The sequence below is a fragment of the Coturnix japonica genome, chromosome 2 (assembly GCF_054131305.1).
Source record: "Coturnix japonica strain WE chromosome 2, WE-NBRP24, whole genome shotgun sequence".
Lineage (NCBI taxonomy): Eukaryota > Metazoa > Chordata > Aves > Galliformes > Phasianidae > Coturnix > Coturnix japonica.
This window is the reverse complement of record NC_140664.1, coordinates 113,333,077-113,356,037: the sequence shown is the minus strand read 5'-3', so window position 1 is coordinate 113,356,037 and position 22,961 is coordinate 113,333,077. Positions and strand designations below refer to the sequence as shown.

Genomic DNA, 22,961 nt, shown 5'->3' with positions numbered 1-22,961 from the left:
ACCTGCTGCCGGCGGCGGGGGCGGAGCGGCGGTGGGGTCCCGCGGTGCGGCTCCCGGCGGCGGCACGATGGTGTGCGGAGGTTTCGCCTGCTCCAAGAACTGCCTCTGCGCCCTCAACCTGCTCTACACGGTGCGTGGGTCCGGGTAGGACGGAGGCGGCTTGTTTCGGGTTTGTCGCCGCGGGGACGCGGCTCTCCGGGATCGAAATGCAGAGCTCAGCCCAGGCCGGGCGGCCTTCAGCCTGCCAGGCCCCGCTTTAAGGGAATCCCGGTGTGAGCGAGCGGGATCGGGTGGGTTGTTCCGAGGGTTTGAAACAAGTGCTTCTCTGCGGGGAGCCCCGCGTGGGCGCGCTGAGCCGCACAAAGGGGCTGAGCGGGGTCAGGACACGCCTTGCAGCGGGAGGTGAGCGCCCTGCCTGCCCGCCGTGATATTGTGAGCCGATATAACCCATTTTCCTACCCCAAGGTAGATGCCTGCTTTCTTCTGGGCGAGTTTCAGGATGTATTTCCAATAGAAAACTGTAAAATCTTCAATTGCGGCATATCTATATCTATATATATTCTCTTTATCTGTTTTCAAATGGCACAGAAATAGAATTGGGGCTGTGTGTAATGGCTTCCTTTTGCAGCACTTCTGGAAAGGTAATACATGTTTCCTGTTGGCAGCCCTGTGTTGGACAGCCGTGCTCGGGGGTGATACACAGCGCTGAAATTGGGTGAGCTGGGGCTGGCAGGCAGTGCCTGTGCTTTCCTGATAGCAGCCTGATCCCTTCGTGAAAGTAAGGCAGGAGAGCAGGCAGGTCTTATCACTGCCCATCAGAACAAACAGTTCTCATAGACAGCAGTTATTGGACCTGATGGTAATCCCTAGGACTGAGCATGAGTGGATGTAGAAGTGCCTGTGTTTAAGCCAGTATTGCTTATTAATGAGCATCGTCTTGTATTTTAAATACGTTGGAAAGGAGCAGAACAAAACCCTTTAGCATTGGAGAGGCTGTGCTGCTGCGTGTTGTGTTCGGAGGAGTTGTAGAACAGACATGTCCCTAAAAAAAGTCTCTGAAGCATGTGTGCCTGGCTTACCTGCTGGAAGTCACCCATGATCTCTGTGACACTGTATTGCCCATGCCAGCCCACACCAGAGCAGAAGGGCCAGGTAGGCATAGCCTCATTTGCTATCCATTATTGCAGGTAAGCTTAGCATATGTAGACTCCTCAAGGTGAAGGATTGCTCCACCCCGATTTGTCTTTCAAACTAACCAGAGGTAACGCAAAAGGCTTCTTTTTTTCTCCCCCCCCCCACCTTTTTTTTTAACAGTACTTTTGAGTGACGGAAGGTTGTCAGAAATCCAGATGGCTCTTTCTAACATAATGCATACACAGATCTCGTTTTGAAATGTTGTGGTCAGTGGGTATTGTTTTTTTTCTGAAGAAGATATCATCGCTTGTTCTTACAGCCAAAAACTAACCAGATCAAAAGGAGCTGGTAGGTCTTTTGAGCATATTTAGCCTCAAAAAGGGATGATCTGATTCCTGCCACCTCCATACTTCCCTTTGTAATACCTGCACAGTGCACCTGAATCTTGCCTGATGGATCTGAGCACAATTTACTTTGTGGGTGTCACTTGGTATTTTTCCATGCATATAACATATGCTTTTCTAAGAGGAAGGAATGACTTGAAATCAGAGTAACTAGAACATCCACCTGTTATTTCTTGTGTTGCCTATTAAAGACAGGCAAATTTGAAATGAACGCTTTTCATTTCTGAGGTGCAGAAATAACATATGCAATGTTTAGTAAGCCTGGAGGAACTCATCTTACAGAATGCATGGACTTCTCTGTTTCTGGGCTAAATAAAACCCTGACGATGCAACAATTGGGTTTTTCCAAATGGGAAAAACACGTGGAAGACCACCAGAACAAGTTCATCTTTTTAAGCAGCAGTAATTCACAGCAGTAATTGGTGGGAGGACCAGTGGGAGAGGTAGAAGCTCGGTTAGGTAATGCTTGAATATTTTTCCTGCTAGCATTGATTTGTGTCTGTGTCATGTGCTCAGAATGAATTATCCCTCAGAACTAACGTCAGGGATTGCAATTTGTATTCTGCTTTTTTGTACTTTTATTTATTTATTTTTTAAATACTCCTGGAGTATCTTAGGTTTCAAAACAACAAATTAGGATATGGGAGACTGATCTTATTGTTGATGCTGTCCTGATCTACTTTTTATGGTAGTGCACCAAGAAAAAATATGCCCTGGCAGTGCTTAATCAGTTCTTGGTTTAAGACAAGAAGCTAGAAACCAACTAAGCTAATTGCTCTCTTTCCTTTCAGATGATATTTGCTGCCTGATGCTCTTTGGTTTTTCTCTGGTCTAAATATCCTTAGGCTCTGATTCCATTTTAAATTTGTCTTGTATGAACAAGTCTGGTATCTATGCTGAGTCTTGCTGACTTCATGTGATTCCTCACGTGTACAGGAAGAGTACAGAAAAGTCACTGATGCTGTTGACTTTGTATGTGTAAAGTGAAATATATTTCTGGAGTTAGGTGGAAGAGCTGTTTGTCTGCATAGAAGTACTAGTCTTGGGTATCAAACCAATCATATTGATCATATTCTTGTTTCCTTTTGGATGGCAGACAAGTGCAGACTGTTCAAAATGGCTGCCCACAGAGTTCAGCAGCTTTCAAGGATGTGGACATAACAAAAGCCTTCTTAACTCTCTTTTATTTGTTGACACAGTAGAAGGGAGAGATGTCATCCAGTGGGACCTGGACATAATCAAAGACAAGTCAAACCTAATGAGGTTTAACCAAGGCTGTGCAAGGTGTTATGCTTGGGTTGAGGTAATCTGAGATAGGAGTACAGGCTGAGAAAAGAACTCACTGAGAGCAGAGAAGGACTTGCTGGTCCTGATGATAAAAAACTGGACATGAGCCAGCAGTGTGTACTTGCAGCCCCAGAAGGCCAACAGTATCCTCAGCTGTATCAAAAGAGCAGCAGCCAGCAGGGTGAGGGAGGCGAGCATCCTTCTCTACTCTACCCTTGCAAGGCCTTACTTGGAGTACTGAGCCCAGACTTGGGGCCCTCAGTACAGGAGGGATGTGGAACTGGTGTAGCAGGTCCAGAGGAGGGCCATGAAGGTGATCAGAGGGCTGGAGTACCTCTCACATGAAGAAAGGTTGAGGGAGTTGGGTTTGTTAAGCTTGGAGAATAGCAGGCTCTGAGGAGGCATCGTTGCAGTCTTCCAATACTTTAGGGGTATGTGCAACTACATAAAGACAAAATTGGTCAGATACCCTTACAAGCAGGAGGGGGACTGACTCACTGTGTGGTCAGGACAAGATGGAATGGCTTTAATCTATATGAGGGCAGTTTTATCTTGGGTGTTAGGAACTGATTCTTTGCTCAGAGGGTTGGTGAGGCTGTCTGGAGATGTGAATTCTGATCTCTGGCAGAATTCAAGGCCAGGTTGGATGGAATCCTGGGCAGCCTGAGCTGGTATGTGGCAGCCCTGTCCATGGCAGAAGGTTTGGAAGTAGACAGTCTTTAAGGTCTCCTCTAATCTAAGCCATTGTGTGATTATCTTCCAGGTGTAAGAACCCTGGTGATTGCTGGCTTCACCAATATTTGCTCACTTTACTCAGACAAGGATTTCCTTAAGCAGACAGTGTTCCTACCAAGGAAGACTTGAGTAATGCTGTCCAAGTGTGAACAGTTGATATCTTATTTCAAATCAGATTCTCAGAAAGGAAAGGGAAATTCCCATGGCCTGGCAAATGATGAAAGATAGAAGTGGTAGCTGTGCGACAGGATTAAATGTATGCAAATTAAAGTTAAAAAAAATTAATACAGTTCGTTTGGTTGGTAGGTGCTGCTTTTATCACCTGAGCAGCCACTGAATTCTTCCTGCAGCAACAAATATCACATATTTTCCTTTGTTTTGATGAGCTTCCAGTTTTTCTTAAAACTAGAAGTGGCTATCTGATTTAAAGTAAAGCATGTGGTTTACCATTAAAATTATGTATATCTTTAGTACCACAGAGTTAGTGTCATAAGAGCATCCATATTTCCTTATAACATTAGAAAGAACCTTATTAAAGTCACTTTTATAGTACTTTACTCTCTGAACTTGTTTCTGGCCTGTCTATTCAGTGTGCTGTTCTTTGCATCACTTCAATCTATTGGAATATTGGTATCCAAAATGATGGCGATTTGTGGCAGCACGGTTGGAAATTAGACATGTGTTGGGTTTCTAGATCAAGTGTGAGCCAGCTTTGTTTTTACACTCACCTTGTACAGAGTGCTGCAGCTGGAGCCAGGAAGGCTGAGCATGCTTAATGACAGAACTGGAGAATGGCAGGGTGCAGGAGGAGGTTACATGGAACAAGGCATGGCTTGATGTCACTGATATTTTCAGCCATTCTAGCAGTGCGAGTAGACACGATCTTAGTTTAAAACAAGCATGGTTTAGAGAAGCCCTTGGACTGTTCAGTAGTAGCTCTAAATCATTAACTGTAGCTTAAATCATTGATTACCTACTGCTATTTTCAGGTTGAGGGAGAGCCATGTTTGGAAGAAGGATCTGTGAGATTGCTGGGCTTCCTGAAAACGTTTCCCATCTCAAATTAAATAAGTAAACATTGTGGCTGATAAGTGTTCCTGCCACGCAGCTTCAAGGCTTCAATTTCTAAAACAAAATGGGGTAGAAAATGGGTTAAATCTCATTGCTATTTTAACATTAAAGAAGCTCGTTATGTGATCAGCAATAATTTGTTAACAGTTATTGGCCAATAGCATGAAGAACTCTGTACTCAGCCATCTGACCAAGGGAACTGAGTTCTGAGATAAGAGACAGGAATGTTGCCTTTCACATAAATGTCTTGCTCCACATCACGTCCTTTCAGCTCTCCAGTAACCAGACTGCTGATTGTTCCTCACTTAAATAATTCTCAGGAAGGTGAAAGATTCTGCTTTCTATTGGGATTCTTTTGGAAGGTGCTCAGCCCCAGCTTTGCTTTTGATAAAGCTGAAGAAGTACTGCGAGGAGATAAAGTTGCTTACAGATTGGACAGCTTGCAATTGTGATAGAAATAGGTTTCACTTAGTCTTATTTTGTTAGAGGTGAGCACTGCGCTGCCTGCTATATTAACAGATGAAGTACAGGGGACCAGAGGAATTGTCTTCTAGATTCTCTATTGCTGTGCAGAAATGACTGAGCAAGTTGAATTTGGAGTGCGGTAGAAATCTGACTTCAAAATCAGTACCAACTGTGGTTTAAATTCTGAAGCTCCCTTTAGATAGGTGTTGTGAATATGAGTTCACATACAGAGGAAGGGCTTAGGCAGGCTGGATATCAATGTGTGTAACCTCTCTGATTTTAGTTCCTGTTCCATATGCAACCTGACTGTTTCCCTCTAAATATTTCCTTTGCTGATAGCAGTGTGAATGTTGTATAATCTCTTTACCCAGAAATGCTGAGACCATATTTCTTGAAATTTAAGTGTTTAATTTACAAACTCCTTTTTGGGCTGAGGCTACAAGAAAACACCACAAGCACTGAATTCTGTGTATGATTTGCTTCCTGGCAAGCAAGAAGTCCAGCCTAGATGAAATGCTGAAAAGTTTCTAGTCAGTCAAAATAGCAGATTTGTTTATGGCATGCCATTGAGGGAAGGAGGAACTGTTCTGGGCATCAGAATTGTTTGTCAGTGATGTGGTTGAGTGAAGTGATTTCTCTGTATCTTGGCTTCTTTTTTAACAAGGAGTGTAACCTTGAGGAGAAGTATAGAGGAGATAAGTGTGATGAGAAATATATTTATCCAGTGTAGTAGTGGGGTGAATGAGCAACCATGTGTGCAGGAGAACTTGAACACAGATATTCAAAATAACAATTTATAGATTAAGAAGTTATTTTTGACAGAAGCTGAAGCCATCATGAGTTTGCTGGTCTTCTCCAGTTAACTTACTGTTAACACAGTTATGGCATTAGCCATTGTGATGTTTGTAAGGGGAAACAAGCAGACAACTCTGCAAATTACTATTTTAAACCCATCTAAAAGTGAAGAAGACAGCAAATTCTCATAACTTGTAATATCCTTTAAGTGTGACATATATATGTGTACATATAACAAAACAACAAAAATCAACACATTAGTATGCAATGGAAGATACTTAAAATGGAGTCTGGTCCCTTTCACTGATCTTGAACTTAAAGTCCCTAAAACCTCACCTATGGAGATGCTGACATGAGAGTAACATCTCATCTACAGGCAATATGCTTTGTTTTCTTAATTATCTTTTTCAGACTGCATAGTATTTGACCTCACAGTGAAAACTACCACACTTCTCTTAGGACTCAAGCTGCCTGCAGCTCTGCTCAGGGAAAGCATTTACTTAATTTCAAATGAATGAGTGATATATTGGATTATGCTAAGCCTGTGCTTGTGTGTACATTTTTAAACAAGGTTGCTGGAGTTTGTAATGGTGAAGTTACTGTATAGCACACTTCCTCTGGCTCTGTTTTTTCCAGTTGTGGACTGTATGTGCCCGTAGTATCTTTGTTAGACAGCTTTCACTAGTTTGAGATCATTTGCTCTTAATGCCTGTTTACTCCCTGTGTAAACTTGCCTTAAGTGGATGGGGCCATTTATATCACTGTGCAAGTACTTCTGAAGAATCATTCATTTCTCTTTTATTGAGGGCATCTTGTAAGAAGAAAAAAGGAAAGAGGACAGAGTTTTAGGAGGTGGTTGCAGTCTATATTTAATTAAGTGGTTCATAATAGTCCTTTGTCAGTGCTAAATCTGGCCCCTGTTCTTTTGGTAAGACTTCAATTTCTAGTGAGGAGAGTGGCAAGTTTTCTACAGTGGAGCGGCCTGTGGTGGTGTGGGAGCATTGGCTGGGAGCAATTTTGGAGCTCATTGGCTCTGGGCCGGACTGTAAGTAGTGCTGACTTACCAGCATTTATCTGAGTCTTGAGAACCTTTGAGAACAGCACCTTTGAGAAGTACCAAACCAACTTGCAGATTTATTTTATTTATTTTTTTCTGATGTCCACAACCCTTCAATCCATTGCCTTGTGGCTGTTGCATTTGTTTTGCTGTCAGTCAGTCCTGAGAAGAGTTTGCCTCCCTTGTTTATGCCATGCTCCTTCATTTTCAGCCACTATTAGGTTACCCTTGAACTACTACCTCTTTGTCAGACTGAACAAACCCAGATCCACCACATGATTTTCAGACATCACCTTTGAGGCTCCAGGCCACTTGGTGACCCTTTCCAGCTTCTCCCATTCATTTTCAACCTCAGGGATTTGAAATGGGATGGTGGTGAAGCTGCAGTGCGAGTTTCCTTTGATCCCACTCCTCTTGGCTTTCCTTTTGTGGCAAGAGCAGACTCTTGGCTCCCATTCCACTTGGCAGTCTGTGTGATCTGCAGCTCTATCTCAGCAAGGCTGCTCAGCCAGTCTGTTCCCAAGATGCACAGATGCAATCCCAGTGCAGAATTTTGCACCCTGTGAGATTTCTCTTGGCTCACTCCTCAAGTTCATCAGGCCTGTCTGAACTGAATCTCTGCTACTTGAAGAGTTGGGTTGCTCTTTATTTTTCAGTATCATCCACTGATTTTCTAAGGATTCACTCCATCTCACTGTTCAAGTTGTCAATAAAGGCACTGAATAATATTGACCCCTCTATGAACCCCCTTACCAGCTTCCAACTGGATGCTGAGCCATCCAGCACTAGCCTTTAGCTCAGCAGTCCATCCAGTCTCCATTCAGTTGTACAGTCCATTCCACTTTTCCAGTCTACACTTGGCTCAGCTTACTAATGAGAGTACTGTGGGAAAATGGATTCTGGTTGTATTCAGTAGAAACTGGGCTGTGCTTTGGTGTATTTCTGGTAGATTTAGTAGGCAAATATTTGAAACATCGTTAATGAAGGCTAATTTTAAATAACCTAAGATTTATGTAGGTGAAATGTCATTTTATCTATGTTGGAAATGTGCATCAGAAAACTTATTGGAAAATTATGTTTCCAGTTTCTAAGGGTGTAATTATTTTGTCTGAGAGTATTGTCCCACGGCTGCTGCTGTGAAATGGCACTGCAGAAATGCATATAGGTGTGGTGTTCGTTCTGTTAAGCAATGAATAACAGGGAAAAACACTTCTATTCTTCAGGGGTGGGCTTTGGAGAGAAAAGAGTTGAAATGCTCAGTTTACATGATGGAGTTTATTTCCTGAATATCTGTTTCTGAGCAATTAATTACACCTGCAGAACAAATTGGTAATTGCTGACCTGCATGTCTGATATTTCCTTGGCAGCCACCTGTTGACCAGGTAAAGAGAAACCAGAAGGGATGATTCTGAATGTCAAACCAAGCCTGAAGATGAAGAAATAACAACCATTTATTTCATCTTTCAGCATGCAGAGGGAGGCATGAGCTTAATCCTAAGTCTGTTTTGAAAAATGGCTTTCTGTCTCCATTTCAGTTTTAAAATGCAAGGTCAATGTTGCACATTTTCAAGTGGGCAGGAGTAGAGTAGTTGACAGTGGCTTTGATCCATGCGATGTGTGACTGATTGGATGAAGTATTTTTACATTGCTTGCCAGCCAGAGTCCAGTGACATGGACCTGTGATCATAACGAGTTTCCAGATGTTTTAAGGAACTGGACAACCATCAGCTTCCAGTAGGAATAGAAAATTAGTGTTCTCAAACAGAATATGAAACTTCGGAGTTTTTTTTTTAGTTTGTTTTTTTGTGGTTTTTTTTTTTTCCTGACTTATTCATGAACATTTGAGGTTCAGTAATGGATTTTAAAGCCTGACATATTTTCTCTGTTGAAAACTGTGGCAGTTTTAGATTTAGTATATAACTCTTTCTACCAGAAAAGTTTTTTGGGCAAGAGAATCACAGTAATAACTTCTAATGTCACACACCTTACTTTCATGTCTTTTGAGTATTGGAAGCTGAGGGAATTAACAGCAGCAAGAACTGGTAAACTGCTGCTCCAACACTGCACGTATCTAACAGATATTTTAGGCACACGTTTTGGTTTTGATTTTCATGCTTGTAAGAATAAAATTGATTTAATCATTTTAGACTTAACAAATAACTGAACGAAGATCTGAACAGATACAAAATTTCAAGCATAGATGAGGCCTTGATGAAAGTGATTAGGAAATGCTTTTCCTGCTTTTTTTTTTTTTTTTTTTTTTTTTTGCTTTCCTTTGTGAAATGAGTTGAAATGTGACACGCTCTGAGATGACACCTTCAAGAATTGTGTAGTGGCAGTGCGAGTTCAGTGCTTTGAAGCTTGATGTTTAGTAAGGGATGTAGAATAATAGAAACATTTGGGACGAAAGGGACATATAGAGGTCATCTGGTCTAACCCTCCTGCAATGAACGAGGATATCTGCAGCTAGATCTGGTTCCTTAGGGCCCCGACCGGCCTGACTCAGCCCTTCCTGATTGGAAATTGAGTTACGTGATTTCTTCTGTTCTTCACTTCTGACGCTTATGCAGTAAGATAACTCTTCCCAGTGGTATCAGACAATGCAATAAAGTGAATGGGCATAGATTAGGATGGATAGATCTTAATTGATTAGAAAAGCTGATTTTTAGCAATAACATTATGCAGTTCATAGCCCTGTGCTGCGGACAATCAGAAAATCTGTCTGTGTTGGAGCCAAGGCCTTTTTGTTGTTTCCTTTCTTCTTCCCCGTAGTTTAGACTCATAAAAACTTGGCACAGTGTTTTGGTTTTAACTGAATGTGATGATTAAGGCTTTTTGTTTAGGAGAAACAAAACTAATGGGAATTAATCCTAAAGCTGTACTTATGCTTGAAAAATTTCCTTGTCTTTGATACCATTCTTTTGTCACTTCATGTGGTGAAAGGAAGGTGTAGGTAAGGCGGATACCCTTGTATTCTTGTGGCCCGTCTTAAATTTTCCCTGAGGATTACTGGCTTGTAAAAACTTTTCTGAGGTGTTGTCCTCTTTGAGCACCAGGGGAAGAAACACCCACTGTGTTTTGATCTTGATGAGCATCACAACCTGTTTTACATCTTCCTTGATATTCTCTAAGATTTCCACATTTCAAAAGCAGCATTACACGAACCAGCCTTCTGAAAGGTACTGCAGCTAAAAAATACATCCTCGCCTGTTTTGTGTTGAAACCAAGAAAAGTCTCCTGCTTTAGGGTAAACACTCTGAAATGATGGCTAAAAAAATCCCTCTGGATAAGCAGTAAAATATCATAATATGCCTTGTTTGGACAGAAACCAGCAAGCTGGCATAAATGCATGCTCTGTATTTGTTGTGGAGTAAAATCATGGAGTTGGACTAAGTTGAGCACATACTGGTTTTGATAATGGTACAGATTCTGGGTTTTTTCTGACAAGGTCAAACATATGTAAATTTTAACCTCCCAAGTTGAGCTGATGCTGTATAACAGAATGTAATGGATAATGTTATGCTTAAGTCTGACTGGTTTGGATGAGAGCACTAGGCATCTTGTGTGTTGGTCATCTGGGTTGGCTTTGTCTGCTGCTTACCTCCTGCTGTAACTCACTGCAAGATTCTTTGTAGCTTTTCATGTTGGATTTATTTATTTATTTATTTTCCCCATGTTTTTGGCATGGAAGCAGGAAAGGCTGGAGCTTCCTGCTTGCATAAACAATAAATTCCAGTAAAGAAACTGAGACAGATTCCACTTACCCTCCCTGAATGCCATCTTTTAAAGGAAGGAAATAGCATAAGAGTGCTTTGAGCACTGAAATAGGATTGACTTCATAGTAGAGCTATTTTCCTGACTAATTATGTAGCAAAGACAGGACACCTTTATTGTTTCATGACATACAGTCCTTGAGATACAGATCTGAAAAATACATTTGTGTGACCTTGTTAACTTCTGCATTATATTGTATGCATATATCCGTATGAACTATACGTAATCTTCTGTAATAAATCAATGCAACCGTATTTCTGATTACAGTAAATTTTGGCAGCTTACTCTTTTCCATGTCCAGAGCTGTGCAGTCATGCTTTCTTTAACTATAGTGTATTTCAGAATTATCTGGGATTTTCATTCTTCTGTTCTATGAATTAAAGCTGATGATTTTTATCTTATTTGTCCATTCCATTATAATCCACACAAATTCAGTGTCTCTAGTCAATCACTGATACACAACATAGCTTGTCTGGTAGGTAGGCTAAGTTAAAACAGCTCCACATTGACAGTGGTGAAGAATATGTGTCCCTTAAAACATCTAAAGTCACCTCTAGGATGAAGTGGAGAATTGGTTTGTTGAGGATTGTGCTGCATCTCTTCTTGCTGGAAAGAATGGTACCTTTCTGATAACAGCTTTAACATAAAGAATGTAGTTGTGTGTATATTGAGCCTCTTCTACATGCAGACTAACTCTTAGTTTTCTCTTCCCTCCAGCTGGTGAGCCTGCTGCTGATTGGAATTGCAGCATGGGGAATTGGCTTTGGCCTCATCTCTAGTTTCAGAGTTGTTGGAGTGGCAATTGCTGTGGGCATCTTCCTCTTCTTCATTGCCTTAGTTGGATTGATTGGTGCAGTGAAACATCACCAAGTGTTGCTGTTCTTTGTATCCTTCAATGTATTATATGGATTACAGTTTTGTTCAAGTTACATAAATCATCTGCTCTGATGGGCAAAGACTCTTGTGGAAGGCAGAAATTCAGTCTTGTTTTGGTCTAATGCAGTCTAAATTAAACATAATTCCCAGCTTCACGACCCTCTCTTCCCCCCCCCCCCCCCCCCCCCCCCCCACTCTGAAGACAAAAATGGTCCCTTTCTAAAAGCTTTGAATCATAAATCCTTCTCATTGTGTGCTCAACCCTAAAGCAACCTCCAGTATGTGAACTACTAATGTGGTTTAACAGTGGAGAACAATGATATAGACAGTGAAATGATTGGAGCTGGCAGAGAAATGCATACACATATGTGCTGCCAATAAGCACTTTCTTTTCATACCTACTTTTTAATTGTGAACTCAGATTAGAAATGAGCACAGGCCACATCTCAGCATGGTGCTTTGCTGTCCCTTTTTGTGTTACTGACACTGCATAAGCAGCCTGTGATACTGCCTTGCATAACAAACTTGTTCTGTGCAGACGAGAGAAAAGATTAAATCAGATAATATTCTTATTTTTCTGGTTGCGGGCTCCAAATAAATAACATCCTCTGCTTTGATACAATTTAATCTTTTCCACATCTAGCCAGAATTTATCTGTAGGTTTTTTCTTTTTGTTTCAAATGACTTGATGTAATCCAATGATTATGTACTCTATAAGCAAAATCTTTAGGAGTGCATCTTTAACTACTGCTTCCAGTACATGATTATTCTTTTGCTAGTCTTCATTGTCCAGTTTTCTGTCTCCTGTGCCTGTTTGGCACTGAACAAGGAACAGCAGGTAAGAAATAGTTTCTGATTTCTCAGTTAATCTATAGCATAACATTATTTTTATTACGTGCACACACGCATGTGTGTGCATACATACATTTATACGTAGCCTTCCTCTAAATGAAGAATGTATATTTTAAGAAAATCTGCCTTCAAAAAACGTAGTCATTTGGTTTGGAAAAGACCTTCAGGATCATCAAGTCCAGCCACCAACCTGACCCACTGAGTCCCACTACTAATCCATGTCTCATAGTGGCTTGTCCACTTGTCTCTTAAATCCCTGCCTTTCAGCTGTCTTTTAAAAATTGTTTTGGTTTTAAAGTTTCTGTCTAGGTTTTTGGTTACAAGTGTAGCAGCGTAGTATCTTGACTATATCATGTGTTCATCAGTTCCAAATAAACTGATGAAATCTACAGTAATATTCTTATGTAATTGAAGAGGTGGTGACTGTATTAGGTACAGACCAGATCTGTGGGAAAGACGACTTCTGTGGGATATGGAGAATAATCTTTAGTGCATAAAGAAGGGGCAAGAATATAGTCATAAAATGGTCTACTTCCTCTGTGTGTAACAGAGTGGTTTGTTTAAAATCTGAGCCATACCAGTTAGTCATATGTCCCACTACTAGTGCTCTTGCCAGGTGTAGGAAGAAGACAGGAAGAAAATGAGTTATAACTGTAAACTTGCTGTTGCTAGGTCTTGCAATCTCATTAGCTATCCAGACTGTTTGAATGTCAAAGTCATTTTTTAAGTATATTATCCCGTTAGACATGGGGATCTGAAGGTTTTAATTGTAAAATATTAAGTAATTGGTGGAGCAAAACTGGGTAAGCACAGCAGTTTGTGTTTTGTGACTTCTTTCCATTGAATAGGCAGACACAAATGAGGTGTATGTTTGAGATATATTTGGAAAATTCCTGTTTTGACTCTTGTGCAGACAACAAAAAGGGATCATCTACTTTGCCTGGTATATTGCTTTCTATTGAGATAGAAAACAGTTCAATTAATATGTGTTTGCTTATACCTACTAGAGTCAACTTCTGGAGGTGGGATGGAACAACACTAAAAGTGCACGAACAGATCTTGAGAGAAATCTGAATTGTTGTGGATTCAGGTTTTTTGACCCGAATGAAACCTGCTCTTCTGTAAGTTCTTTTTCTCATTGTGTTTGTTCCAAAATGTGTAATTTCTTTCCTAGTTGAAGGCAAAGGTTTTTAACAAATCTTTAAGTTTGTTGTCCCAATGGTCCTAAAGTCCTTCCTTAACTTGCTGGAAGCTTTATTGCAGAGCACTCTTTAAAGGTTGTATTCTGTCATCATTTCTGTACTTGCTTCCTTGGAGTCTTAAAATTCCTAAAGTTTTGCCCGTGGTTTGAAGTCTGCTACAGAGCTAACAAAATACTGCCAATCAGTGAAGCATCATCAGAAAACGGGATGCAATTCTCTGTTCATTTCTGTTACAGGATTGCTTTAGAAGTCACCAGTGTCAACCATGTGCACCGATAATAGAAGAATATTCTGGAATGGTGCTCAGATTTGTTGGAGGCATAGGACTCTTCTTCAGTTTCACAGAGGTAAATGGATAGATTAGATTGCTTTTGGTTCATTTCCCTGGTCTTTGGGCTCCACACTCCGTCTTTCCAAGCTCTTTGTTTTTAGGTTGGTTTTCTGTATTTTTTTTTGTGGGGGGTTGGCAGAGAAAGGGATTTTTTTTGGTGCCCCATGTATTGCATAGAGGCAGTTTGATGGCTGGATATTTTGAGCATTAGATTGAAAATACATACGTCCTTTTTTAGTGAATAAAAATCCTCAGAGCAGATCTTCCATAACATGTTAAAATTCTGCTTCTCCTGTGTTGTGCAGTGTTCAGGCCATAGCTGTTACATCAGTAAGAGATATAGCACCTAAAGCAGAATCCATCTCTCACTTCTGCCCACATTTATTTACTAAAATTTTGAGGCTTGCCTTCCTGAGGTTTAGAGCTGAAGAGCGGAAAGGACAGAATTTGAAAATATACTGGAGAAGTAGATTTATTCTTAAGCTTTAGCTGTAAAAAGAAAGAAGTTTGGAGGACATTCCTTTATTTATCATTATCCTAAAAAGAACTTTATAAATATTTATCATTTAAAGAGGGGAAAGAATAGCAATAAACGCTCCTATTCTAAATACTCTTCAAACGTTTTTTTTCTGTGTTGCTCGATAGATCTTTCTGAGGAACTTGCATTCTTTTCCTAATTAAGAAATTTGTGTGGGGTTGTGCAATTTTAGCAGCAGTAAAATATCCTACACTCCTGCTGTAAATTCATTATTAGAATTTTACATTTGAAATAAGTTTTCTAAAACTGTTGAAAGATAGGAGGGAGACCTTAATATCTATGTTTTCCTTTCAGATTCTGGGAGTCTGGCTGACCTATAGATACAGGAACCAAAAGGATCCCCGTGCAAACCCTAGCGCTTTTCTTTGATAAGTTTATAAAGGACTGAATCTTCTTTGTGCATCCTCTACTTCAGAATACTAGATCTCCATAGTTTAGTGTTTTCCTGTAGTAGGAATACTCTGTGTACCAGAAGGAAAATTTACCTTCCATAAGAAGTTTGCAGTTTTCATCTTTAAATATTCACTGTTTTTCTTACAAGAATCACTATCCTGAAGTAGATCAGTGTATTCAATAGCTGGGCAGAATCAGAATGCTGTTCTGAGCTGATTAAATAATTTTGTTAAAGACTTTGGTAGTTGGTGTGGTGAACTCTCTTCAGTGAGTTTTGTAGCACTACTGGCTTCTCTGGTGTCCAAAAAAAAAACCAAGTGTTATCTGCTGTATTCATTAACTACAAAAATTCACCTAATTTCTCATTAAAGTGACAAAAATAAATGGTGGGTGTCTAACACTTGTTTGATTGTTTGTATGATTTTATTAGGATTTAGGATGAGTTCTAGTTGCATTGTTCTAAATAACAGTCTCACTCTCTTGTCAAGGTTATAAAAAAGCTGAAGTTGTTGTTTTGTTATTTTCTGTACTGCACATAAGTGACTACTGTAATCTTCACTCCTCCCCTCCCCTGTTTGCTGTGGCTAAGTGGTAGGTTTAGATTTCTGTTCAAAAATAAAAGTTCTTTATTTTTTACTGGATATTTTCACTATGAGAACAATGAATGAATGTAATCTGCAGGTAATCAACTTGATCCTGTTTTTTTTATTTGACATCTGAATGAAGTTTGGTATTTGCATGACATCAGAGTTGGTAGTGATTTATCTTCTGGTTCGTGTGATAAACTTGACTTGGTGTTTGGAAAGTTGTACAAATGTTTTTACAGATGGTGTAAAATTATTCTTGCAGTAATTTAGCAGTATGTATTCCTCTGTTGTCCACCTAAAAGTCTTGATTTGATGAGAGATTGAACACCAGAGGGGGGAGGAGGGGAAACCAACTGTGTTTTCCACTAATTTGTTTTAAAAAGAGAAAAGAATTAAAGTTAAAATGTGTATCATTCACATGCTGAGTGCTGTCTGAGCAGAAAGAAAGTACAGTCCCTGGTCCAGCCTCTAACAGAAGTGATAGATGAGCTGGAAGATGTCAACAGAGTTGTCAACACCAGAGGTGCACAGTGTTCCAGTTATTTCTAATCACAATGAATCACAGGCCTGCACGGTACCTTTTCTTCATTAAGTTGCTGCCTCTGGCACAGTAGGTAGCTGCTGTAGCCTGAAAAAGGCAGCTCTGCAGGAAGAGAGAGTGAGGCTTATTAAATTAAACTGCCAAAGAGCACAGCATCTGAGTGCAGAAGAAAGAAAGGGAGGCAGTGAATGTTAATTGTGGTAGCTCTCAAAGGGCTCTCCCTTTGCTGGGGAGATGCCTTCTTGCTTTGGCAAAGGAATCAGAAAGAAGATGAAATATATGTTTATCAGAACACTCTGAGACTGCTGTGTGCCTAGGGCTGCTCAAGAAGGAATTGTCGTGAGGTTTCAAAAGGAAATGTTGAACTTGAACAGATCATCCCAAAGCTGTCCTTGGCAGCAGTTAATTTTCCTAGTTCTCTGAGTTCTGTGTGTTAATGCAATAAATTAGAGAAGTATTAAGAAGTTGTATGAAGGTTGAAATAATATTTTGTATCTGATTCAATTTTGATTCTTCCTTCTTTTTATTGATTTATTTGGAGCTTGTTTTGGGGTGGCTCTGGTTTCATTATTATAGTAGGTGATGCTGGAATGTAATTGTGCATTTCTGAGGCAATAGTAAAAATGTGACAGTGTTAGAGCTGTTACATCTCAGACCACATAGTGTGAGTTTGCTATAGTGTTCAAAAGACAGGTAGGGGAGCATAAGGTTTGATTAAACCTTTTCTATTGTGTACGTAACACACTTTGTCTTTGGAAGATTGTGATTAAAAAACAAACAAAAACAAACCCAGACAACTACAGATCTTGAAATTCACATCAGAGATAGATTCACTCTCTTCAGGTGGGGGGAGGGACACAATAAAACAGAACTACTCTGACTTTGGAACTGGGAAAGAGACTTGCTTTGGAGGCCTGATGTGCATGTTTGTATACAAGAGATGCTGTACTCTTCTAATGTATTTAGATGGGACTATTTATTTATTTATTTATTTATGTGGGTTTGTCTTTTATTTTTTCTTTATTTTTTTCCATCTTTCCACTTGGGAAAGCAGTTTTGGCCATATAACATATTTTCTTCTTGCTATTTTCTGGTGAGGTGCATTAATTTTTCTGACTGCTGATTGTGACCAAGCCTTCTAGGAGCTTATTAACAGTAGCAGAATGTCAGAGTAACAGGACAGTTTGGGAGCATTCAGTGCTTACATTAACTGCATTTTGACCTTAATTATTTTGAAATGCTTTCATAAAGCCTGTTGTTCTAGAAGAAGCAGGAAGCTGTTTTCTCTTTCTTTAAGATGTCCACCCATTTCCATCACAGATTAATAACTGCCTAAAACCAAAACCATGTAATTCTTATGTCCATACAAGCAAATCAGCCCAAGTCTTAGATAACATACTCTGTACAGCATCTGATTCCTTTCATGTGAAGATAACTGCTCATTACAAAAAGGAATTGTTACTTAGTATAGCAGAAATGCTGAGTCACAGCTTGAACCAGTAATTGAGCACTGGGTGGGAAGGCAGGGCCAACCCAGGGGGAGCTCAGGTGCATGTAATGCTTCTGAGTGACCAGAAGGGATAGAGCCAGGATCCACCCCTTCCTAGACCTCATTTAAGGGCTAGCAGTGGAAGTGAGGGTGTCTCATCTGGAGATTCCTGCCTGCTGGAGGTCCACTAAAGGTAAGTAGTTTTTCTGCCTTTGTTTCTGTAGCTGCTGTGCTGGGGCTTGTTCTTTTTTGTTGTAGCCTGGGATTGTGCCACCCTGCTACTATTCCCTTGCATTACAGCATTATGCTTAGATGCTTCAAAAAGTCTTTAAATAGTTAGGCCTAGTGGAACTGCAGAAATTCCATGCACAGGAAAACCTGCTCATCTTGTGTGCTTCAAGTTACTGAGCATATACACTTCAGAAATAATTTTCCATATTTTCTGAAGAGATTGACTTTTATTTTACAGAAGCCTCTGTAAATAATTGTATCCAGTGGAGGCTTAAGCCTTGAGGTGGTACCAACTTGCATGGTGATCCTCTTCTTAAAGGCTCTCAGGCACTACAGGCATTACCATATGAATAACTGCCAGCATAGAAGGGTGTGCACCTCTCATCTAACTGTAAAGAAAGGTCTGGTAATGAGAGCTGGGCATAGGGTGCTGTTGCAAGAGAATAAATGAAGAGAAAGCATGCTGAGGAATGGAGCTCTTCTATCTGCTAAAACTGCAGAGAAAATCTGCTTGGATAGAAGATAGTAAGCTGTGGAAGTAACACTGATTTTACTCCAGTAGTGATAGATAATAGGGAGAAATTAAAAAAAAAAACCAACACAGCAACATTTTGTATGTAAACACTTGAAATGGATTTATTAAAAAAAAAAAATCATTTGTACAATAGGGTCACACAGTGTTCTCCTGTATGTCTTAAATTAAAAGCCTCCAGCTTTTAAAAATGCTGCCCTGTACAGAAGTGCTAACATAAAACAAGTGTTTATGTTCATAAACCAGCACTATACATTACTAAATATCACTAAATAGCCTCTTCAGCAGTGTGAATGAGCGGAGGAGAGGTGAAAACCAGACTCAATGGTCTTTCAGGGCATCTTCCTTCTCCTTACAGCTCAGTCTTCAGCAGCTTCAGTGCTTTCTGCATATTTGAATACACTAGAAATGAAATATTCATACATGTTATTTTTGTTGCAACATCCTCTGCCAGTGACCAGTTACTGTAAAGAAGTGTCATTATTATTGAAGCTATGCTCAATAATGAATCTGATGCACTGTGCATCTTGTGCACTTGAGTAACCTGGAGCTGTAGGGCTCTGGAAAGGTGTTTTTTTTTTTTTTTTTTTTAAACACCTCATAAGATGAATATAAAAATACATCTATATTTTCCTGAGCTTAAATCCCCCCGGCTTGTCCTTAGAGTACTTGTACAGCCAAGCATATAACAGGACAAGCTGACGCAGTCAGTCATGCAGTTACACCCTTCCCAAACCTACTCCTACTGGCATTGGATAATGGTCCTTCAGCAAGCACTAAGTGCATATGGGTAATGCATGGTGCTATCCAGCAAAAAAAATGTGGCTGCTTTGAGAACACTCTACTTACACAGAGAAATGTCTGAGGGCTCATATGCATAGAGACGGTTTGAGTATCTTCCAGTAATGTCTGCTCTCACAGTCAGGGAAGGGTCTGGAAAAGAAGAGGACAGTTGCAGAACACAAAAGGAACCTTGAAGCAGAAGAAATCTTCCTGCACTTCTGCTTGCTTCCTAAGTTTGCCTGCAAGGCAAGTCTGCTTCCACTAACAACCAACACACCTTCATTCTACGAAGTAACTGAACTTCTGTGTTAAAACATGTTTGCAGGTTTGTTAGGGAGGAAGTATGTCTGTTTCTGATCTGTGTTGTTCAGCCTTAGACCCATATCACTGCATAGTGTGAGAGTTAACTCCACAAGCTGAGACTGCTTTCAGCCTACAGATCTTACTAAGAAAGAACAAAGGAAGGAATAAAATTGCAGTTGCCATGGCCTATGGAAAATAGTCCTTGTGACCTAGGTTTATAGAAATGTGTCAGCAATACGTGTACCTGAATACAGGGGCGCTGCCATCTGAGAGGTACTCACCAATGAACAAAATCCGAGGGACGTACTGGCCATCAGGTGCAAGGTTCTTGTCTGTGGTTTCGTACTGGAAAAAAGCAGATGTGATTCCAGGTCAAGATTGCAAGACAGCATGCAACATGGATGTTTTCTTCTTTATGCTCAGGGTAATGCAAGCTAAGCAATATGTTAACCATTCCAGAAATCCACTGCCTGGGATACAACCTTTAAGCTGCTAGAGTTGGGAACTGATGATAACAGTTAATGGCAGCAATACATTAAAATTTAAATACCTTCCTATTTAGTAGTTATGGGAGCTGGAGATGTAAGAGCTTTATTACTAAAGCTATTACGCTACAGCACTGAGCATTTTTCCTTGCCAATCCCAGCTATAAAAGTGTCTACTTAGAGCTAGAAGAGCCATAATCATAAGTAAAACTTTATTGCTTTCACCTGAAGTGTGAAAGGGACACTCACCACAAGGTTCAGGAGAATGAATTTTTCAGCCAGTTTCTGTATTTCCTTATGTTCAGCAAAGACCTTCTTGAGTGCTAGAATGAAAGCAATGAGCAATGATAATTAAAAAAGAAAGCATGTAATATTGCCCTAGAGAAGAAAATTTAAACAAATTGATATGTGAGAATATGAAGTTCACAGTTACAGCTAATAAAAATCACTCTCTCCATTGCACTGATGGATGATTAACTCCGTTTTGTTCTGTGGTAAAGAGCGAGCGTGGTGGTACAAAGCGTGTCTCCTTTTCTTTTTCCCTTTTGTGCACAGAAGCCTCACCTTGGCTGTGTGGGCAGTCATCCAGGTGGTGGATAATCATCAGGGGCTTGTTGCTAGGGGAGAGGAAGGAGCCTGGTTAGCGGGGTAGTATGCGGGGTGGCCGGTAGGGAGTGCTGCAGCGAGGGGTCGCCCTACCTGTTCTTTGAGCGGAATAGAGCTTCCTCGTACGTCTGAGTCCAGATGAGCTGGTCCCCCCAGCCTGCAGGGGAAAGGAGAGGGTAGGAAAACGTCACATACATACAAGTGGGACCTGTGGTATCTATCTATCTATCTGTTTATATATATATATATTTACCTCTAGAGAGTGTTTGAGGCAGTTTTGGTTTAGTCTCCTTCGTCTCCTTCTTGCCTATATCTTTTGCCAGAACGCAGGAGATGGCCACGAGCAGCAGGAACACGGACACGTAGCTCTTCTCCATGGCTGCCCCTGGGATGAGGAAGAGAGCCTTCATTTCTCTGTCCCTCCCTGCTGCTGGTTCTGAGGTGCAGCCCGAGGCACCGCTGTGGTCAGGTATGCAGCTGGGTGAGTCAGCTGCCTGCTCCAGGTGGAGGCTCGGGGGAGTGTAAGGGAAGGGAGAGGTTTGCTTTGCTTTGCTTTGCTAAGGGTCATGAAGGTTTTGTCTGCTTTCTGCTTTGTTGGTGCCACTGACCCGTTGCCCTCTTAAGATGCGCACCTGTGTTAAGTTTCTCTCTGACCCTTTTACATATATTGAGTTTGCTCAGTGAAACAACAGAGTTTTATCGATTTCAATAGTAATTCTAAGTCCTAATCAACTCCCATTTCTCTCTGGATCTCCCACTGATAAAGTAACTGGGCAGTTTAACAGCATGGGTGTTGACAAATTAACTTGTGTGGGCTCTTCATCTGTTTTGCAGCAAGAGCAACTCAAATGAGACGTAGAAGTCTAAGCTGGGTTTGACAGTAATGCATTACACAGACACAGCCGAAAGCTGCTATTGAAACTTTACATCCTGTCTTTTCTCATTAGCATCATCTAATCCTGAAAAGCAGTCAAATCTATAATAGAATGAGTGGGGAACAGTGAGAACTAAAGTGCATTTTGCCATTATAAGCAGCACAAAGCAAACTGCTTGTCCTGCACCTGACTAAGGCATGGGGGTGGAGATGAGGCGTGACTGATGGAAGCTGCTCAGCATTTCAGCTGTGATGCTTTGAAGGGGGAAAATCCTTTGCATGACCCTATATTTTTCTCATTAAGCTTATTCCTAAAACTGAAATAGCAGTATATTGAGTACGGTAGGAAGTCGTAAGGAATTCCAAAACCAATACAGAAAATTCAGAACATTCATGCAAAAAACATTTAAACAGACAGCTTTTAAAATACAATGAAAATGAGAAGTCTGAGGAAAAACAGAATCTTTTCTCTGGGTAAGAAGTGCAGGAGGAGGCATTAGCTGAATTTGCATCAGTGAAACAATGCTCTTAACTGCAAGGTGTCCAACAGACCTCTAAGCAACCACAGACTGGATTTCAAGCGAATAAAATAGGATTTTGCAGAAGACTATCTGTCCCAGGAAAAGTCCCCTTGGAAAGGAAAAGAATTGAATAAGTTTACATTACGTATCATGGATTTTCAAGGCTGCCTTGTGTTGTTTTGGCTGTAGCTGTGTAGAGGAAGTAATGCTTACTGAAAAGAGGAAGAAAAAAAGAAAAGGTATTGGATGACCAGGAAGTCAAAGGTTTATAGGAATGCAAAGTTTACACTGTTACTGGTGCAGAAAGCCAAGACAGAAACATTAAACCTCCTCTTTGAAAACTTCCCCTTTGGAAGGCTGTGTGCACTTCTGCTTAGTTTTCTGCTCCATAAAGCCCCCCTTTTTTCCTGCGCCTTCTAACTTGCAAAGACAACGTATCTGTGTATCCTAATGGCTAGGAGCTGTGCTGTGCCCACACCGCTGCCTCTCCTTCCCATGGCTGTAGCCCCAATTAGCCCAGTGTTACGCAGGTAGTTCCGAAGAGTGAGCGCTGCCTTACCGTGTGTGCTCAGCCACAGGTGCCTGCTGGGGTGCGAAGGTGTTCCTGGTCACAGTGAGAGCACCACGCTCCCTCCTGCCTATTTATGCACCTTTGCACTCCCCGTCTCCACCCATGAGCTTTGAATTTGAATACTATTTCCAAAGAGCTACACTTGCCAATCTTTCTCCTACCAAAGCGTGCAGGGTTAATTTTGTTATGAATTCATACCACACTTTCCTGCCCTGCACTGACTGTAAAGCTCAGAGATGTTTCTGGGGGCTTTTTAGAACATTTAGGAAAGTGATTTAAAAATGCTGGCAAAGATCCAAGTCCAGGTAAGCTTAAGTTGAGACTCCTGATTTGCCTGAGGAGTGATTTGTCTTTTTTTGATTGGCTGGAAAACGCACATGGGTCGGTCACCGTTCCTTTATTCCTCTGAAAAAGTGAAATTGGTGACTCAGAGCTCCAGATGTTAATTAGGTAATTAACTGTGTGCGTTATACGTGTATGTATACATGCACAAATAGCACCACATGAGAAAAGTTTAATGAAAT

The 22,961-nt window shown here is 40.7% G+C and overlaps 2 protein-coding genes across 6 annotated transcripts; one reads left to right on the top strand and one right to left on the bottom strand.

The window, feature by feature from the left end:
• The first annotated feature begins 30 nt into the window (after nucleotides 1-30).
• TSPAN13 (tetraspanin 13) lies at nucleotides 31-15,918 on the top strand. 4 transcript variants are annotated; one of them, XM_085538521.1, is made up of 7 exons: nucleotides 31-130; nucleotides 666-715; nucleotides 11,440-11,607; nucleotides 12,356-12,436; nucleotides 13,458-13,571; nucleotides 13,889-13,999; nucleotides 14,816-15,656. In XM_085538521.1, exons 4-7 carry the CDS (start codon nucleotides 12,359-12,361, stop codon nucleotides 14,888-14,890), a joined length of 378 nt encoding a protein of 125 aa, XP_085394647.1. In that variant the 5' UTR covers nucleotides 31-130; nucleotides 666-715; nucleotides 11,440-11,607; nucleotides 12,356-12,358; the 3' UTR covers nucleotides 14,891-15,656. The 4 variants fall into 4 exon arrangements, with proteins under 4 accessions (XP_085394647.1, XP_015709344.2, XP_085394648.1 ...); XM_015853858.2 differs by lacking the exon at nucleotides 666-715 and having other exon boundaries at nucleotides 14,816-15,918; XM_085538519.1 differs by lacking the exons at nucleotides 31-130; nucleotides 666-715 and adding an exon at nucleotides 1,033-1,152 and having other exon boundaries at nucleotides 14,816-15,918.
• Nucleotides 15,919-18,371: 2,453 nt separating this feature from the next.
• Nucleotides 18,372-22,481, bottom strand: AGR2 (anterior gradient 2, protein disulphide isomerase family member). 2 transcript variants are annotated; one of them, XM_085538523.1, is made up of 9 exons: nucleotides 22,426-22,481; nucleotides 22,012-22,078; nucleotides 20,725-20,856; nucleotides 20,565-20,628; nucleotides 20,430-20,482; nucleotides 20,115-20,188; nucleotides 19,662-19,725; nucleotides 19,144-19,227; nucleotides 18,372-18,696 (listed from the first exon to the last, which is right to left on the bottom strand). In XM_085538523.1, the coding sequence occupies exons 2-9, from the start codon at nucleotides 22,016-22,018 to the stop codon at nucleotides 18,647-18,649; spliced, it is 528 nt and encodes a 175-aa protein (XP_085394649.1). In that variant the 5' UTR covers nucleotides 22,019-22,078; nucleotides 22,426-22,481; the 3' UTR covers nucleotides 18,372-18,646. The 2 variants fall into 2 exon arrangements, with proteins under 2 accessions (XP_085394649.1, XP_015709357.1); XM_015853871.3 differs by lacking the exon at nucleotides 22,012-22,078.
• Between the last annotated feature and the right edge of the window lie 480 nt (nucleotides 22,482-22,961).

Excerpts from the sequence above, each read along its gene's own strand:
- TSPAN13 (XM_085538519.1), top strand. The coding sequence starts at position 1,063 with ATGTGTGCCTGGCTTACCTGCTGGAAGTCACCCATGATCTCTGTGACA. Across the intron at positions 1,153-11,439 it reads CACCAGAGCAGAAGGGCCAG|CTGGTGAGCCTGCTGCTGAT; the intron begins GTAGGCATAGCC and ends TCTTCCCTCCAG. Across the intron at positions 12,437-13,457 it reads CACTGAACAAGGAACAGCAG|AGTCAACTTCTGGAGGTGGG; the intron begins GTAAGAAATAGT and ends TATACCTACTAG.
- AGR2 (XM_085538523.1), bottom strand. Across the intron at positions 19,726-20,114 it reads TCATTCTCCTGAACCTTGTG|TACGAAACCACAGACAAGAA; the intron begins GTGAGTGTCCCT and ends GCTTTTTTCCAG. Across the intron at positions 18,697-19,143 it reads GCCCTCAGACATTTCTCTGT|TGTATTCAAATATGCAGAAA; the intron begins GTAAGTAGAGTG and ends TTTCATTTCTAG.